At 39.1% G+C, this 17,794-nt stretch overlaps 1 protein-coding gene across 1 annotated transcript in view; it reads right to left on the reverse strand.

The window, feature by feature from the left end:
- The window catches only part of KLHL14 (kelch like family member 14), a 96,134-nt gene that overhangs the window by 247 nt on the left and 78,093 nt on the right, over positions 1 to 17,794 (reverse strand). The window contains exons 4-7 of the mRNA XM_062200256.1: positions 13,547 to 13,625; positions 6,300 to 6,490; positions 6,060 to 6,218; positions 3,113 to 3,270 (exon numbers count right to left, since the gene is read on the reverse strand). Coding sequence (XP_062056240.1) covers positions 3,113 to 3,270; positions 6,060 to 6,218; positions 6,300 to 6,490; positions 13,547 to 13,625 — 587 coding nt within the window. The remainder of the gene's footprint in view (positions 1 to 3,112; positions 3,271 to 6,059; positions 6,219 to 6,299; positions 6,491 to 13,546; positions 13,626 to 17,794) is intronic.

Here is a 17,794-nt window from a genome sequence, read left to right on the forward strand (position 1 = left end):
GAATACGAAATGACAGCAGTAGATCTCAAACTGTCCTACTCCAAGGGGAATTTTGAGACCAACATTTCAAAATCTTTTTTAATGACTTATACTAAAAGTCATATAAATACCTAGAACCACCTAGTTGCTCAATAAGTCTTTGAAAACAGTGGACCAGAAACTGAAGTTATTCAGCTGATTTCGGTTTAAAGAGAAGCCATCTAAAATCTTCAAGCAGTTGAAGTAAGTTGGGGTATAGCTTGTTCTCCATTTTTACTTTGTTACTGTGGAGAATCAGAGCTGGGACTGGATGAAAGTAAACTGGATATGTAGGCTTGCTAACCTATGTGTTAATTTTTGTATTTTCAAGAGGCCACGTGAGAAATAAAAAATGTCTTTAATTTTGTTTCCTTTATCAATTTTAGGAGCTGGTGCCTGAGTAATGTTTCCTTCTCCAAACCAAGAAAGCTTTGTTTTATAGCAGGCAACAAACAAAAAACCAAACCAACCTAATATTAATGATAAAGTGTGCTTCTGGTGTCTGCTTGAAGCAAAGATCTGTATTCTTCCAGCTAACAGTTTGCACCAGGAGACACGCACATGTATGGATATCTAGTTATACACATTGATAAATATTCACCTCCATTTAACTAACAACTTTTTAAAGCACTCCCAAACTTTGTCAGAATCTTGTTTGACACAAAAGAAATAAAACCAGCTCATAGCATTAAAACCCCAAAATAGTTTTATAAAACTAAAGCAGATAAATAGGAAAATATAAAAATAGCCATTATTTTATAAGTATGGACAACTGGATCCTAATGTGACTCCTATATGAAGCAGAGTTGTTCCTTGCTATAAGCAGGGAGTTGGTTTCAGGGTCCTCTCCCCCCAGGATGTCATAATCTGTGGGTGCACAAGAGCCTTACAATGTAAGATCTCCTGGTGAATTTTGGGAGACACGTCAGAAAAACCTGTGTGCCTCCTCTTGCATAATTTAAATTGCTTTTAGAACAAACATGGGACAGACATTTAGATTAGTGGTTAAGATGCCAGTTATGACACCTGTATTCCCATATTGGAATATTTTCATTCAATACTTGGCTCTGGTACCTGGTTCCATCTTCTTGCTAATGCAGACATAGGAGGCAGCAGTAATGGCTCAAATAATTGGATTCCTGCCACTCATGTGGGAGACCCATTGTTCTGGTTTGGCCCAGTTCCAGCATTGTGGATATTTGGGGAGTTACAATGGTTAGGATCTCTCTCCCCTCTCTCTGCCTTTCAAATAAATAAAATTTAAAACATTAGTGCGATGAAAATACTATGCTAATAACTGTTATGCTTCATTGTTTATGGAATGCCAAGGAAAAAATTCTGTACATATTTGGTACAGGCCTAATTTTTTTATAATTTTAAATCCATGTTTGGTTTAACCTACAGATGCAGAATCTACATGTATGGGGGACTGTCTATAATGGGAACTACACAGATACTTTTTCAGGTGTTTCTGCCAAAAGGGAGGAAAAGGCTTACTTCAATCCACTTAATTAGGCCCTTATCTCTAACTTCCAGTTTATAGGAAATATGGAGACTGATGACTATTTTAAATGCCACCACAAGGATGTCAGTAGGGAATTCTGTAAGATGACAACAAGTCAGTGGCATGTAACAAAGAGTGGGCAGAGGTAATGCTCTAGACTGTAAAGGATTTATGAAACAATAATCAAATTTCAGTGAGACTTGCTGAATCCTGGTTTGAACATGTCACTTTGAAAAATACTAGGGGAAACTTAAATATGGACTAAATGTAAAAGAGTTACTGTTAATTTTGCTGGGTGTGATACGGATAATGTTTACATAAGTGAATGATTGTTTTAAAAGAAAAATACTGAGGTATTTAGGATGAAATAATTAAATATTTGGGATTTGCTTCAAATTTCTCCACTCAAAAACAATTTTTAAAGGGGTTCCAGATGAAGAAACTGACAAAAATGTCAGTGGATATTGAAGCTGGATGATGGGTTAGTGAGATCGCATATAATCCCTATTTTGATGTACATTTAGAAAGTCTCATGATGGAAAAAAGTGGGGAAAAAAATGGCAAATTATGTACCTGAAGAGAATTTATAGATATTGAAGTGTTAATTCCATCTTTCATGTTTCACCCATCAGCAACTTTTCAGACTCCCTTATTCAGTTTTAGAAGATCATTAGTAAAAAGCACTTTAGTTTGACTTTCAGTTGGAAAGCCAAAATTAAAAACAAAACAAACCCGGGGATAGGAGAAAACCAGAGGCCTGCCTCAACTTTTTACAGCTGATCAGCAAGTCAGTTTGGTGGCAAATATGCTGATTCTATTTCACTATTTAAAGTAACTTACTGTTTCTATATTAGCATGCTGTTCTTTTAAAAAAATTATTTGAGAGGCGGAGAGAGATAGAGAATTTGTACCTCTAATACACTCCTGAAATTTAGCCTGCAGGTGCTGGGCTGAGGCAAAGCCAGGAACTCAATCCAGGTCTTCCATGTGGGTACAAGAAAGCAATTACTTGAGGCCGGCGCCGCGGCTCAATAGGCTAATTCTCCGCCTTGCGGCACCGGCACATCGGGTTCTAGTCCCGGTCGGGGCACCGGATTCTGTCCAGGTTGCCCCTCTTCCAGGCCAGCTCTCTGATATGGCCCGAGAGTGCAGTGGAGGATGACCCAAGTCCTTGGGCCTGCACCCTATGGGAGACCAGGAGAAGCACCTGGCTCCTGCCTTTGGATCAGCGCCGTGTGGCGGCCATTGGAGGGTGAACCAATGGCAAAAGGAAGACCTTTCTCTCTGTCTCTCTCTCTCTGTCCACTCTGCCTGTCAAAAAAAAAAAAAAAAAAAGCAGTTACTTGAGCCCCCACTGCTGCCTCTCAGTCTGTATTGGCACAAAGCTGGAATCAGGAGCTGAAGGCAGGCAGAGCACCCAGATGCTCTGATGTGGGACATGGGTATCTTATGCAGTGTCTTAACTACTAGGTGAAATGCTACCCTTGCATGATACTCTTAATAGGTGTATAGATGTATGATATTATTGGATAGAAACAAACCAGAAAAGCAAGCACAAACAAAAAGAATGAAGTAAATACAGACACGTACCATACTCCAGCTGTAGCCTCCCACAAGGTAAATACTGTCATCCAACACTGCACAGCCAGGCCCACTTCGACCTTCCAAAATGGGAGTTTGGAGAATATTCCACTGATCACCTTTGGGGTCATAGCATTCCACAAGCATGACATCAAGGTGGGAGAATCCTAAGAGATACAGCAACATGGAACCACCAAGGAATAAACTCTCAGCGTCTCAGTTTAAGAAAACATGTCTAGAGCCAAGAAGTAGATAATGACGTCTTTGAAGACACAAATGTTTAAATTTGCTGGTGAAATTAATTGGGTGACATTCAGAAAGACCCAAGGGGGAATAAGAAACACCTCTGGGTGTTCTGAATTAATTCAAAGCAAGAATGTTTGACCAGAATTCATCTAATTCCCAAGGGGGGGAATTAGATCTTTCTAAAATGGTTTATGAAAGCCTTATTTAAAGGGTTTACACTAATAATAAAGAAAACTTAATAGAGTGCTTATGTTAGTTTTGTTTAATCCATCACTCTGAGATCAATACTACCATTATTTTCATTTTATAAACAGGGAAACTGAGCAACAAAGACAGTCAATGACTCGAATAAGTTACAAGCTAGTATGTAGATATGCTGAGATTTGAACCCAGGCCAGTAAGGGTTCAGAGCTCAGACTCTTGTAGACTAAACCATATTGATTTTCTTAAATATTTTAATTAATTGAAAATACACTATTCAGCATCTTTTATCTTTCTTACAGTCTGTGTTTATAAACAGCTCTGATGATGTGACTGCTTTCCAATGTCTAGCAGAGGTCAAGGTTTGGGTAGGGGTTGACTACCTTCTTAGTGGCTGGGGCAGGAACTGAGCTGCTGAGAACAAGTTAGGTTCTTGTACTCCACTGGAGCCCTGCCTTTAGTTTAGTAAGTGGGAAACTCATAGCGGGAACTTCACGGTCACTGTGTAGACCAAATTTTTTTTTTTCTTCTGGTTCAATGTATGCTGTGGATATGCACTGGCTGACAATTAGAGTGCATCTACTAAATTAATGGACATGCCTGACTCTCCAAAATAATTGGGAAGATGAACTAAAAAGTAGAATACTTTTCATTCTTGAAGAGGCAAACAGATTACTTCAGACTACTAACTTCCTATATAAAATAAATCTCATAGATGTTAGAACAGTAGAGTAAGGTACTCACGGCAACAGTATTATGTATTCCTTTTTTTAACCATTAAGATCACTGATAATGATTTTTGACGCATATGCACTTAGAACGGCCTCTTGGGAAAATCCCAGGCTCTGAAGTTTAGAGGCATTGGTGTATGACTTCTCTGTGTCAAATAAATGCATACATTGATTGTAATCACCATAGAAACTGTCAAGGAAAGGATACTTATCCTTAATTTACAGACATGAGGTTTAAGTGTATTGATTAACTAGTAAGTGCATCACTTGAATTTAAACCTAGGCTTAGGTGCAAAGTCCATGCCCTTATCATGATGGCCCCTTGTGATAAACTAATTTTGCCATGGGAGTGCTATTTCCCACTTGGGTTGTCAACCTGACTCTTTATGTCCAGATGCAATGTTAATTGTCAAAAGTTCCTGCAACACTTAGGCAATATCTTGTGCAAAAGAATTGAGAAGAAATCAAATTTTAATATAGAAAGCTACTAAGTTAATATAGACTGTATCGAGGTAAAGGGGTCATGGTTTGAAACGAAGGCACACCAGAGAAGGAGCTAAAGAGTAAGAAGGGAAGAGGTGCACAAGTGAAGACAATCCCTTCCCACTGGTGTGCAGCAGACATCCACTGTTGAACTTAGATTTCTGACTGTATAAGAACTTGGAAATATCTACAAAAAAATAACATCTGTGTGGTCTTCATTACATTTAAGGGTAAACATGTATTCAGGAGAAATATAAAGTCTATGCCTAACTCAGTTTTTAAGATGTATATATATAATTGTAAAATAGGAGGGGGTCTTCAAAAAGTTCATGGAAGATGCACGTGTTGAAAAAAGTACATGGATTTCAAGACTCTTTTATGCCAAAATAAACTCATCTTTTAATTCCGTTTTCCTATGAATTTTTCGAAGTACCCTCATGAATGCACAGATGTGCCTGTTGTTCCATACCTGGGATGCCTGTTTTTTGTTTAGTTCAATTTCAAGGGTCATGGAATGTCAAGAACTGGAGGAGCTTGTAGAGACCAACTAGACCGATTTCTTCATTTTCAGATGAGGAAACTGAACCTCAAAGCAGCTCAACAGCATTTTCAATATCAAGGTTTTTCTGCTTTCTTGTTAAATTCAGTGTTAGGTACATAAAACATAAGTTATATGCATGCACACAAACTACAAAAAGTTGCAGTCATGTATGTAATGGGGGAAATAGGAGTCTAAATAAGACTTCAAAAATATTATAAATTTTTAAATTAAAAACAATAGAATTGGAGAATAATAGATGATTTGATATTCAATTCCTAAATGAAATAATTTGAAATTTAGACATGAAATTCCACTATATTTTTAAAAATATATATATTTTAAAAAATATATAGTAATTTTGTGCAACTATGACTAAAGTTTATATTTATGGAAAAAAACAAGTTTGTGGGAAAAAAATCACTACTGCAACTTTGGTGGTAAGAAATAATTTACTTCACTGAGTTCATTGTTAGGACAAATTGTTTGTGCTTTTCAGTTATTAATGCTCCCGTTTCTTATTTTCTGGAGACACCATTATTCATTTCTTTAATGTGCATGGTAACTTAAAAATAATCCTATCTGCAGAAAAGCCAAAATAAATGCTTGCTCAAGGGTACTGCTAATTTACACAGTAGATTTTATTTGGTCAACATGTTTTTTACTTGGTTAACTATGATTATCTAACAAGAAACCCCCTTAGCAAGGAACATGAGATGCAAATGTTATTGTGATTAAAAAAAAAAAAAAAAAAGACCTTTCAAATGGTTTCCTCCAATTGCATACAGGCGGTCATTCATTACAGCCAAAGTGTGGATTGCACGTTTTGTGTTCATATCTTGTTTCCGAGCCCAGACATCCATTACAGGGTCATAGCAATATAGCCATGGGACATATTCTCCGTTATGTACACCCCCTGTGAATTAACCATACAGATACAAGTCAAAAAAGTGCTGTGGAACTGAACTTGGAAACAGAAAGCAAAGGAATGACTTGCCTGAAATGTATATCTTCCCATTGTGCACGGCTCCGGCGTGAGCTGCCAGGGGCTGTGGCAAGGAGGACACATAACGCCATTCGTTTGTCTCTAAGTTGTAGCACTCCACGCTGGACAGGTAGCCAGTTTCATTCCTTCCACCAATTACATATAAATGTTTGTCCAACCGACAGGCATAGAAACTGGCTCTTCTATAATAAGAACCACATCCCTGGTAAGTCACAGAAGGAACTGAAAAATAGTAACCTCTCCCCCGCCCCTCCCCAAAAAGCTTATTTATTTGCATCTACTTGAAAGGCAGAATGAGAACTCCGTCCAAGTCACTCCCCCACAAAGGAGGCAGGGACCCAATACTTGGGCCATCATCTGCTGCCTCCCAGGATGCATTAGCATGAAGGTGAATCAGAAGCAGGGTAGCTGGGGCTAGAATGGGCACTCTAGTATGTTACCCTTTGAAACAGGTTAAGATCTCCCAGGTAAGGAAAGAAGGTACATCCTGGGTCAAAAAGGGTTACAAACCTTTAAAAATAATACCTACATCTAACACCTTATTCAGGAAGCACATGCACTGCCCATTCTCATCCTCATTTTTTTGTATTAAAATAACTGTAGAGGAGAGCCTCACCAACTCCTTGTTTTAGCTTTTTTAATATTGCTTTTTATACATGGTTAAAGTGTTCATTAATGTTTGGGATATTTGGTACCTTGTAAGGATATCAGAGCTCAGTAAGACAAAGTGAAAAATGAGGTAGATAATGTAACAATAATAAATTATCTTGACATTCACTTTCTTTATGGTCCTTCAAGGGTCATTGTTCCCAATTTATAAGAGAACTACATCATCAAAATTTTTCTGCAATTATCATTTTTTCTTTTTTGCCCCTAGTACTACTGCAAATAGAAAAACTTCTGTGAACTTCATATAAAGTTTTTCTCTTATACAACGAATTATAAGAATTTAAGTGGCTTTGGGGGCTGATTTTTATGTGGCCATAGGATATTTTTTAGTTTTTTTTTTTTTCGAGAGAAGCTACCTACTCTATCATCCTGATACATCATCAAAGGCAAAGGATGTGTTGAAAGGATTGAAGACAGGAAGACAATTTTGAAGCAGATCACAATTTAGTGACATGTTGAGGACTCAGAATTTTAGCACAAGAAATGGAAAGTAAAGAAGCGCAAAAATATCCTAAGGAAGAAGCAGTAAGGATTTTCAGTAATGAGACTGGGAGGACTCAAAAGTGTGAAGTTAGCATAACTAAGTTGAAACTTTAGTTGACCCTTTGCTTTTTTCTTTTTCCATTGGTGCTATTGGAATAATGTATGTCACAAGGACAACATGTAGCTTAATATGGAATAAATAGAATTGTTAAGTGCTTAGCCTCTCACTGAACAGTTTATGTTTTGTGAGTTAATGATCTCTCTAAAAATTGATACAAAGATTCTTGTGCAATGTCAGTTGTAAGACAAGGAGGGCTGCAGGCTTTTTATCAGGCAAGTCTACCTTGCTTGGAGATTTCCCAGGTTGTGTTTACAAAATGCCAAAACATGTGGGAGGCAATACATAGTGTCTTAAGTAATAATTTCATTTCTGCAGTCACACTGACTGGCTATGTGGTTTTAGGTGTGTTGCCTACTAAATGTTACTTCACCCCTCTCAGCTTTAGGTTGCTTATCAGTAATGGGGGGACCATAAGGAAACTTACTCATAGGATATTTGTGAATAGATATAAGTATTTGTCAGCATTTTCAATTTCGCTCATGCTTAGGAACTGTTAACTAATATTATCTGAATAAAAAGTTTTTATAAATTGGCCATCGAGATATGTACATGTAAAATTTTCCTAATAATATATTTGACAATTAAATTCTTCAATGTTTGTTTAGAAAATGTATTGCCCAAAATAAGCTTACTCTAAATATTCACGTATAATGGAATTAAGAGATATAGTTCTTGGTGCAAAAAAATGAAAGTCCATGCATGTGAAAGGCATCTTCTAAAAATTCTTAGAAAATGCATATTTTCCTAGGCATAGATTTTAAAATGCTTTATACCAAAGAAAACATATTTTTTAATTCTAGTTTTCATGAACTTTGTGAAATACCCTTGTAGATATCGCATTTTTTAGACATAGTGATGTATTCAGTTTTTAATAATGATCATGCATTTGCCCTGGTAGTCATCATTGATAATTTTAAAGTAATACCTTTATTATGTTTGTTTTTTGTGATTTTCCTGAGAGTTTTGAAAGATATATGTGCTACAGAAAATTCAGAAAGATAGTGCACAATAGTGGAAATAGGGGAAAATGAGAAACTAGAAAGGATAATAAAGAGAATGTGAGTTAGATTTCATAAAGGTTGTTAACCTTGGCCTGTGTCTTCTAAAGAGTTCAGGAAGCTCTGAGATTGTAATAAAATGTTACATCTACTGGGTGTTTGTGCACATGTACATTTTTTTTGGAGGAAGCTGTTTCATATCTTTTAATGAGATCCTTAAAGGGATCTCTGATCTAAAAAATTTGGAATTTTCTGGGATGAGGACAAAAACTCATCTAAGCATAAAATTATGTTTAAAAACAGTGGAAACATTAAGTGATACAGAAAGACCCTTGGTTTCTTCTGCCTTTAACCAGATTTCAACTGCTGTCTCACTGAATATGACAGTCCAAAGCTGTCTTAAGTGCTTCTACCCTCTCAAGTTATTTTGTTGACAGGATTGACTCTTGTACAGAAAATCTGCTGCAGTTAACACATTTCTTTGCACCACTGTCACAAGGACAGTTCAATGCACCTCTTTGATGTGATCCTATGACAGGTCCTGGACATCTGAAATAAGTTTACTTATTTCACTAATGGGTCATCTCCAATAATTTGGACTCTGTGGATTGTCAGGTGGTAACAAGGCGCTCTGTAAACACGAGTCTAGGAGAGACGTTGCTAACTGGTCATGACGAGTATGAAAATAAATAATAAATATAAAAATAATAAAAATAAAATATATAAAAAATAAATAAATAATAAATATAGGGGCTGGCACTATGGCTTGGTGGGTAAAGCCGCTGCCTGTAGTGCCGGCATCCCATATGGGTGCCAGTTCAAGTCCTGGCAGCTCCACTTCCAATCCAGCTCCTGGCTAATGTGCCTGGGAAAGCAGCAGAGGATGTCCCAAGTGCTTGGGACCCTGCGCCCACGTGGGAGACATGGAAGATGCTTCTGGCTTTGGATGGTCCCATCTCCAGCCATTGCTGCCATCAAGGGTGTGAACCAGTGGATGGAAGATCTCTAACTCTGCCTTTCAAATAAATAATTTTTAAAAATTTAATTGAATTCACAAGGAGTCTTCAAAAGCTTCATAGAAAATTTGTATCATGAAAGTAATACATGGATTTCAAAAATTTTTGTACCAAAATAAACTTATCTTTTAGTTCCAGTTTCCATGAACTTTTGAAATCGCCTTGTAGATTGTAATGAATCAAGAGAAAGATTTCCCTCTGGCTGTGTGAACTCCTTTTATGTAGCCTAAATTTCAGTGGTCTTGCTTTTCCTAATCTGGCTCCTTTTTAACTGTGACCCTCACCCAGCTGTCAGAACTTGCTGTCTTTTTCAGCCAAGAGCTCCTTAATGTAATGTTCTGTGTGTACTCCTGGCTTTATCCACACAGTGTCACTGTTAGGATCTAAATGGGAAAAACTCAGTAGATTTCATTTCCTGAATAAAAGTGCCTTTTTATGTAGACATCCCAGTAGTGAGAATTCTGACTCCTGACTTACTCCTTTGCATGTACAAAGTGAGTATTCCTGAAATGCAGTCCAGAAACATGGGATTAATAATGGTTTGTCAGCAACTAAATGTCTGTTCCAGGCTAAAATTTTCCCATTCCAGGTTTCTCTTGGGAGTGCTCCCTGCTCCGCCTCAACCATTTGGACAGCACATTTGGTTTAAGCTATACATATATAATATAGATAGATAGATACAGATTATGCAAAAGTAAGTTGGAGGCCATTTAAGTTTGCTTTATAGATTACACTATTTGTATTTCAAAGTGTTCACTTTTCCCTATACCCCCACACTGCTAGAAGAAATACTCAATGTTGCTAAGATAAGTTAAAAAAAAAAAAAAAGAATCTCTACAGATATGTTTTGTACCCTGTTTATTTTACAGGTCTTTACAAGTGCTTTCTGGCACTTAGGATGGCCAAGTTTTTGAGATTTGAATTCCTATGACTTTGTCTCAATTTGAATTGTTGACCTTCATCATCATATTACTCTGTTCGAAAATTTTGTTGTTGCTGTTTCTTGTAGGAGTATTTGAAAGAGTATCAAATTTAGAAAACTTTTTGATGTATAGTATTAGCTTTTGGCCTTTGATTTTGTGAAACAGTGGCTTTGCTGTTTTTGCCTCTCCAAACTGCTTTCCCTACCTTTTAGACTGGCTAGGAGGTATGCTCTCCATAACATAGCACTTCCATTCTCTGTTACTATTTTTAAAAAATGAAGTTATCAAAGCATTTCTAATGATCCAGGTTTTCTGTTTTTACCTTGTCCTTACTGAAGAATCAAATCCTGAGCCCTAAACAGTTCATCAGCATTACATTTAAATTTATATGTTTGATCATTTCTCTCGGGAGATTCAGCTAGCAGGGATGCAATTTATGAACTGACCCATGGCTGAGTAAGCCTAGAGGCCAGGGGCCAGCTTCCTGCTGAACAGGGAGGGTCCAGTTCTCAGCACATGTGCTCCTGTGAGATCTGACTAGGTAAAGTATCCCAGGAATCCATCCAACTGGAGTTCCTGTGGAGATGGCTTCGGCATGTTTCTCTTACTCTGTTTGGTGGTGGACTTCTCAGCATAATTGGAAAGGGTAGGAGAAGGACTCCTGACTTGATTCACCATCTCTACAATGTAAAATGAAAGGTTTCCATAAACTTCCGAAGAGTGCCTCATATATTTTAGAATTCTTTTGTTACATTTTTAATATCCAATTAATCCGCACTGGTAACTGATGGTACTTGCTATTTAAATGGGAGCTTGGCAGTGACAGAAAAATTTCATTTGAAGTTAAGGATTACTGCCTGGGTCAACCAGCCCACAGGACAGATGGAGCTAGAAGATTGACTGGGCATTTGTGAGATCTGCCTTTTCCCACTCAGCTCTGTAAGGAGCTCTTTATTTGGTCTATCGAGTTGATTGTTCTAAATCTAAAAAAAACCTTCTTTTACTAGGGACCTGACATGATATACCATAATGACTTAGAAAGAAACGTTAAACAGTCCATCCTGTCAACGGTGGCTGCCGGGCGCCGACAGACCATGGCAGGTCTTTTTATCAGGTCAATGAGCTGCTAAAAATTGTCTAAGTAGGACCCTGCCATGATAGGCCATAGTGCCTCAGAGGAAGTCATTATAGACGATCAAGTAAACAATACACATCTTTAAAAAAATTACTAATTAGGTTTTGCAGCAATACTTCCCATCCTTAGGGGCTCTGCCGAGAAATAATTGGCCACGACATGAGTTATGCCTCCCAAGACGAAGGCATGAAGGTTAATTATCGTGGTGTACAGCCCCCAGCAAAGGGGACCGCAGTGATGAGATGATGACATTCCAAACATGTATCGATCGTTATTTCTTAAACGCTCTTTTGGATGGTTTTGGTTAAAGGGTGCGTGATGCAGCTGCAGTGACAGCAACCAGGAAATAACCCTCAAAAGAGGAGAAATAGGGTGCTCAGGAAAAAGATTTCAGGAAACCGTGACTCAAGGAAAAATTTGTCAGGACGTTAGTTGACTTAAAACTAGTTCTTGAGCTACCTTTCAACTAGACATTCCTAGGAACTGCTGTGATCCTTGATGTATTGTGTTTTGCTATTTTCAGTGTTTAGCTTTTAGTCCCCTGAAAGTGTCCATATATTTATATGAAATAGATAATTTAGAATATAGACTCATACTGTCTTGCTGAAGCAATGTACATCTTGGAATAATTGGTATTGCTGCAAAATTTCCTTTTCACTTGGGATTTATTATTAAGGATCTAACTTGATCTCAGTGCACTCTACTTGAATTTTAAAAGACTGAGATACAGTGGTATACAGTGGGTAAGATGCCACTTGGGGCGCCTGCATCCTAGGGCCTGGATTAAGCCCGAGCTCCTCTGCTCCAATTTCAGCTTCCTCCTGATATATACCTTAGGAGACAGCGATGATGCTCAAGGTTGAGTTCTGGGCTCCTGGCTTCAGCCTGGTCCAGCCCTGGCTGTTGTGGCAATTATGGAGTGAATGGAAGTGGATGGAAAATGTGTCTGTATCTGTATCTCTCTGCCTTTTAAATAAAATGAAAACTAATATTTTAAAAGTATATATTATTAAAAAAATAAAGAGATGATAAGGTGAGGGACTATGTAGAAATAGGAAAGAGAAAGAATGTAGCCAGTAAATTCTTAAATAACTTCCTCGAGAGGAGGAAATAGGTTGTAGCTTACATCATCATTTTGGAGAATTTACTCAAGAGGCTGTCTAGATTTGAAAAAGCCAAGTGCTCACAACCTACCATATGAATTTGCATAGGCATATAAAGACATGGAACCATGCTCAGGTAACAGCCAGGTGAGACAAAATATGTGTAAATATAGTAGCCATCTTGTCCCTGATAGCAGGAGACTTAGATGAAATAAACATCTTTGTAAAAAGTGAGATGACACTTTGTAAGACTTTTTTTTTTTTTTAAATCTAACGAGTGATGTGTTCTTGAATGTATTATGGGAAGATATCTGGGGAGCACAAAATAAACAATTTGAATAGAGATGAAATTTGCTATTAAATATTAAATATTTAAATATTAAATGTTTAAATTTAATGTTGAATAGTGTGATTAAGATTGAAATTTCTGCATCAAAATGCATATCATTGTGAAAATGGTATTTTATTTTTAGATTTCAGGACTTAAATATATTATCACTGAGAAGAGTAGGAGAGCCAGGGGAATTATAGCTGTGTTTGCAAAATGCCAATCAGTGTGGTCAAGGGAGACAAGTTGCACAATTTTTTTTTCTACATTAGGACAAATAATTGACTTATTTAATTACTTTTCTCTATTGAACTAACGAGGCAGGTAATCCGAATTGGTCAGGTCAAGTTTTAAATTTTGCCTCATGTCTTTTATTGACTCTGCATAGCACTCTTTATCATGGGAAACCATCTAACACTCACCCTTCCAATGAAGCAGCCTACAGAAGGAATAAACACTTACCTTTCTTGCATAGGGGGAAGTTGAATCCAGCTGTTAAATCGAGGATCGTATCGGCTGACAAAATTTGTGCTATGTTTTCCTGTAAAAATACATTTGAGACACTTAACACCATGATTCCTTTGTCGATTTGCATGTTAGTAGTATTTTATGAGACCTCTCTCGTTCTCAGGGTTAACAAACAGATGAGTTAAGTTGAGGGTGTCCCCAGCACCGCATGAGAAGTGATTGGTCAGGGAAGAACAAGTGGCCACCTCCAGTGTCTCCCCCTTTTCCCTTCTCATTCCTCAGCTTGCTTTTGGAATGAGTTGGAATAAAATGAAATCATCATATTAATAAGTAATTTCACCAAACCAGTTTTTACTACAGTGTTAAAGTAAAATCTTGTTCTTTTTGTTTTAAAAATAAATTACTCTCTACAAATTATCTGTCCCAGAGACTACCTTGTATTATGTCTCTGATTAGAGCCATTTGGAGCCATTCAGAGCTGTGTGTGTGTGTGGTGGTTTTTTGTTTTTTTGTTTTTTGTTTTTTTTTTTTTTTACATTTTCTTTCTTTTCCTTTCTGAAAAACTTTTTTTAAGGACTATTATTTTAGAGAAGTTTCAGGTTCATAGGAAATTTGAGAGGAATGCATGGAGATTTCCTCTATATATACACGGCCTCCCTCATTAGTATAGCATTTCCTAATGATCTAAGACTCTAGCAGTGGTGGCATCTTCTGTCTTCCCATGGAAATAAAAGCAATCGCTGCAGTGAGTCTCAGTTTGGAAATCAGTTCTGTTGCCTGAAAGTCATGTGGGCTCTGCGTGTGTTTTGGGAGGGAGCACAGGTGCTGTAACACACACACAAGTACATCTGCTGAAACGGGAAGCATGAGTCCTCTGAGCTGCCCTCTGTTGAGATGAAGAAGCACAGTCAGGCCTTCAAGGTATTAAAATGAACCTGATTTTCCATCATATTGACATCAAAGCAAGAAATGCAAGTAGCAGAGTACATTCCATTTTCTGTGTAGCACCTAACATCATAATCACCTCAAGCAGCTAATGCCTTAACCCTAAAGTCTACTGTCATTCATGTATGTGAAACTGGACATTGAGGTATGCGTTCAACTTCATCACATGTATGAACACGTGTGTATTTGTGACCCAATTAATTGCACAGATAGTGTATACTGGGCACCCCCAATGTGTCTCTAGGGCATTCGAGGTGCTGGAAATATTTTGACATATAAGAAAGACAAGACCTTAGATTAATGAATATATAATAGGGAATATAGTATATATATAAAGGAAAATAAAGCAGGGAGTGATAGAGGGAAGGCCAGTTGAAGCAGGATGGTCAGCTGCTCATGGAAGCCACACAAATATCTGCAGAGTGAGCCTCTCAGGCAGTGGTGCAGGAAACTATAAAGTCTCTGAACTGGAAATGAGTTTAAAAACAACAAGAAAGCTGGAGTGACTGGGCAGAAGTCAGGGCGATCTAGTCAAGGTCTAGAACTCAGTGTGGACTGGTGCAGGCCTCTATTTTGTGTTAGGAAAAACTAAGCTGCTGGAGGGTTTTGAGCAAGTGATAAACGTGCTCTAATTCATCACTCTGGATGTTATGTGAAAAATAGATTGCAGAGAGGTTGCCTGCAGCTGAGGAACTGTTAGGCTGTTGCAGTAGTCAAGGCAAGGGGTAACTGGCATGAATGAAGGTGGAGTTGGTGAGACATCATATCTGAACTATTTTATACAGGTATAGCTAAACATCTCTCAAGGAACTGAATATTGGTATTAAGAAAAAGTGAGTCATTAAGAATGGTTGCCAGGTTTGTAGGCTGAACAATTGGAAGGAAGATCATGGAATTTGCTGTGGTGAGGAAGCCCAAGGAGTAGATTGGGGGCTGGGGAGAGAAGCTGTGAGCTCTGTTTTGAGCTTCGAGAATCACATAAGCTCTCAGATGAAAGTTTTTTGGAAGGCCACTGGATAAATGAGGCTATAGGCACAAATTTTCACATCATTGGTCCAGAGTTACTTTTTAAAACCATGAAGCTATGGGCTGGCATTGCGGCACAGCAGTTTAAGCCACCTCCTGTGATGCCAGCATACCATATGAGTGCTGGTTTGAGTTCCAGCTGCTCCAATTCTTATCCATCTCCCTGATGATGACCTGGGAAAGCAGTGGAAGATATCCCAAGTTCTTGGGCCTCTGCCACCCAAGTGGGAGACCTGGAAGAAGCTCCTGGCTCTTGGCTTTGGCCTGGTCCAGCCCCACCCATTACAACCATTTGAGGATTGAATGAGCAGATGGAAGATCTCTCCCTTGTTCTCTCCCCCCTCTCTGTAACACTGCCTTTCAAATAAATATTTTAAAAAGTGAAGCTATATGAAACTATCTATGGAGAGATGCACCCTGTAACCACCAGGGTGCACCTGCCATATGACCAAACTCCACACTTCGCTGGCCTTTCCCCACTGTCCCCCCACATGTCCTTTTCCTGTCCTGGGGCACAGCCCGAGGTCTCCCACTGCACCCAGCTGCCTCCTCCCCTCTGCCACAGCCCCTTCGTCTTTGTCTTTGGTGCCCTTGACCCTGGTGTGGGACAGGTTTAAGCAGGTGGGCAGGAGGCCCTCTCAGCTGCAGCAACATTTGAACCCAGACTTCAAGGATCCAAGGGCCAGCTGGGGACAAGCAATCCAGATGTGAGAACAGCCATCACAGAGCTCATGGGCAGGAGTGCCTGGTGTTTCAACAGCCACAATGCTGGAGCTGACCAAACTAGAAGTGCAGTAGCTGGCAAGGACTAGGAGGTGGGGCACAGACAACTCCTGGAGGTCCTCTGAGGGGGAACAGGAAGCCCCCTGGAGGCTTCTGAGCAGAGGGGAGTGAGGCCAGGTGGGTTTTACTTGAGTCCCTGGGGCTGCTGTGCTGTGGACAGATGCTGGGCTGAGGCTGGAGCCGGGAGATCTCCTGCAGTAGTCCGGGCACCAGGTTGTAGGCAGCTGGGACCACCGTGAGTGAGAGATATGGAAATGGAAGATAATAGGTTCTGGAATGAACCCTGTGTTAAAAGCAGAAAAATAAGGAAATGAAAGAAGAGTCAAGATAGCAGGAAAAGTGAGGTATATTGAAAACCATGTCAAATAGTGTTTCAAAAAGAAGTGGGTGAGCAACTGAGAATTGCTTGTAGGATTTGGCAACATGGAAGAAGTTGATGGCCCTGACAAGTGTTGTTTCAGTGAACTGGTAGGGGTGAAAGCCTGAGTGGGGACTACTTGGGAGAGGCTAAGATGTAAAAAAAAAAAAAAAAAAACAGAAGTAAGATGATAGGTAATGTTTCATTGGACCTGTAATCAAAAGATTACAGCTGGAGGATGCAGCATTGAAGGAAGATTTGGTTGTATTTTAAACTCAGAAATACTGCAAAGTTCTTGAACAGGCAACAAGCACTGAAGAACAGACCTTAGATGCAAACAGGAATAATAATAGACAGATTATATGGATAACAAAGAAAGTGAATAGATTTGATAGTAGCAGGATGAAGAGCTTATCTTCTGATTACTTCTATTCTTGTGAAGCTAAGAAGTACAGCTATCAACTGAGAGCAAGGAGATGTCCAAGGAGAGAGGGAGAAGGTCTGAAATGCTTATTTTGGAGGGTAAGTGAGTATATTGATCATGAAAATTTTGTGGGGTTGACCAGAAATCTGTATGATTGTGTAGGGCAGGGAAGAGGTGGAGGAGAGTTGGGTTTAACTAGGACAAACAATGCCTGGCAAGTATAATGGAAGGAGAGAGACACACACAGACATAGAGAATTGAGGGCTGCAGATATGTGCATTAAAATGAATATAGTGATGGACCATACAGTTGAAGCTCAGAGGGAAGGAAGTACATGGCAGGGCGGTGGGGAGAGGGATGATGGGCAGTGAAACAGTGGTATGGTCAAGTGAAGGAGGAGGTGTTGCCAGGAAAACAGTGCCCATAAAGTGGCATCAGGTGGTATAACCTGGGGTTTTAAGGGTGTGCACACGACAATGAAGAGGAAGGAGGGAAAGTGAGCCCCATTAGGAAGGCTGGCAGGGAAACAGTACTCTCAGAAGATAGCCATATTTTTTTTTTTTTTTTGACAGGCAGAGTGGATAGTGAGAGAGAGACAGAGAGAAAGGTCTTCCTTTTGCCGTTGGTTCACCCTCCAATGGCCGCCGCGGTAGCGCGCTGCGGCCGGCGCACCGCGCTGATCCGATGGCAGGAGCCAGGTGCTTCT

This window comes from Lepus europaeus, chromosome 9, assembly GCF_033115175.1.
Source record: "Lepus europaeus isolate LE1 chromosome 9, mLepTim1.pri, whole genome shotgun sequence".
Classification (NCBI taxonomy): domain Eukaryota; kingdom Metazoa; phylum Chordata; class Mammalia; order Lagomorpha; family Leporidae; genus Lepus; species Lepus europaeus.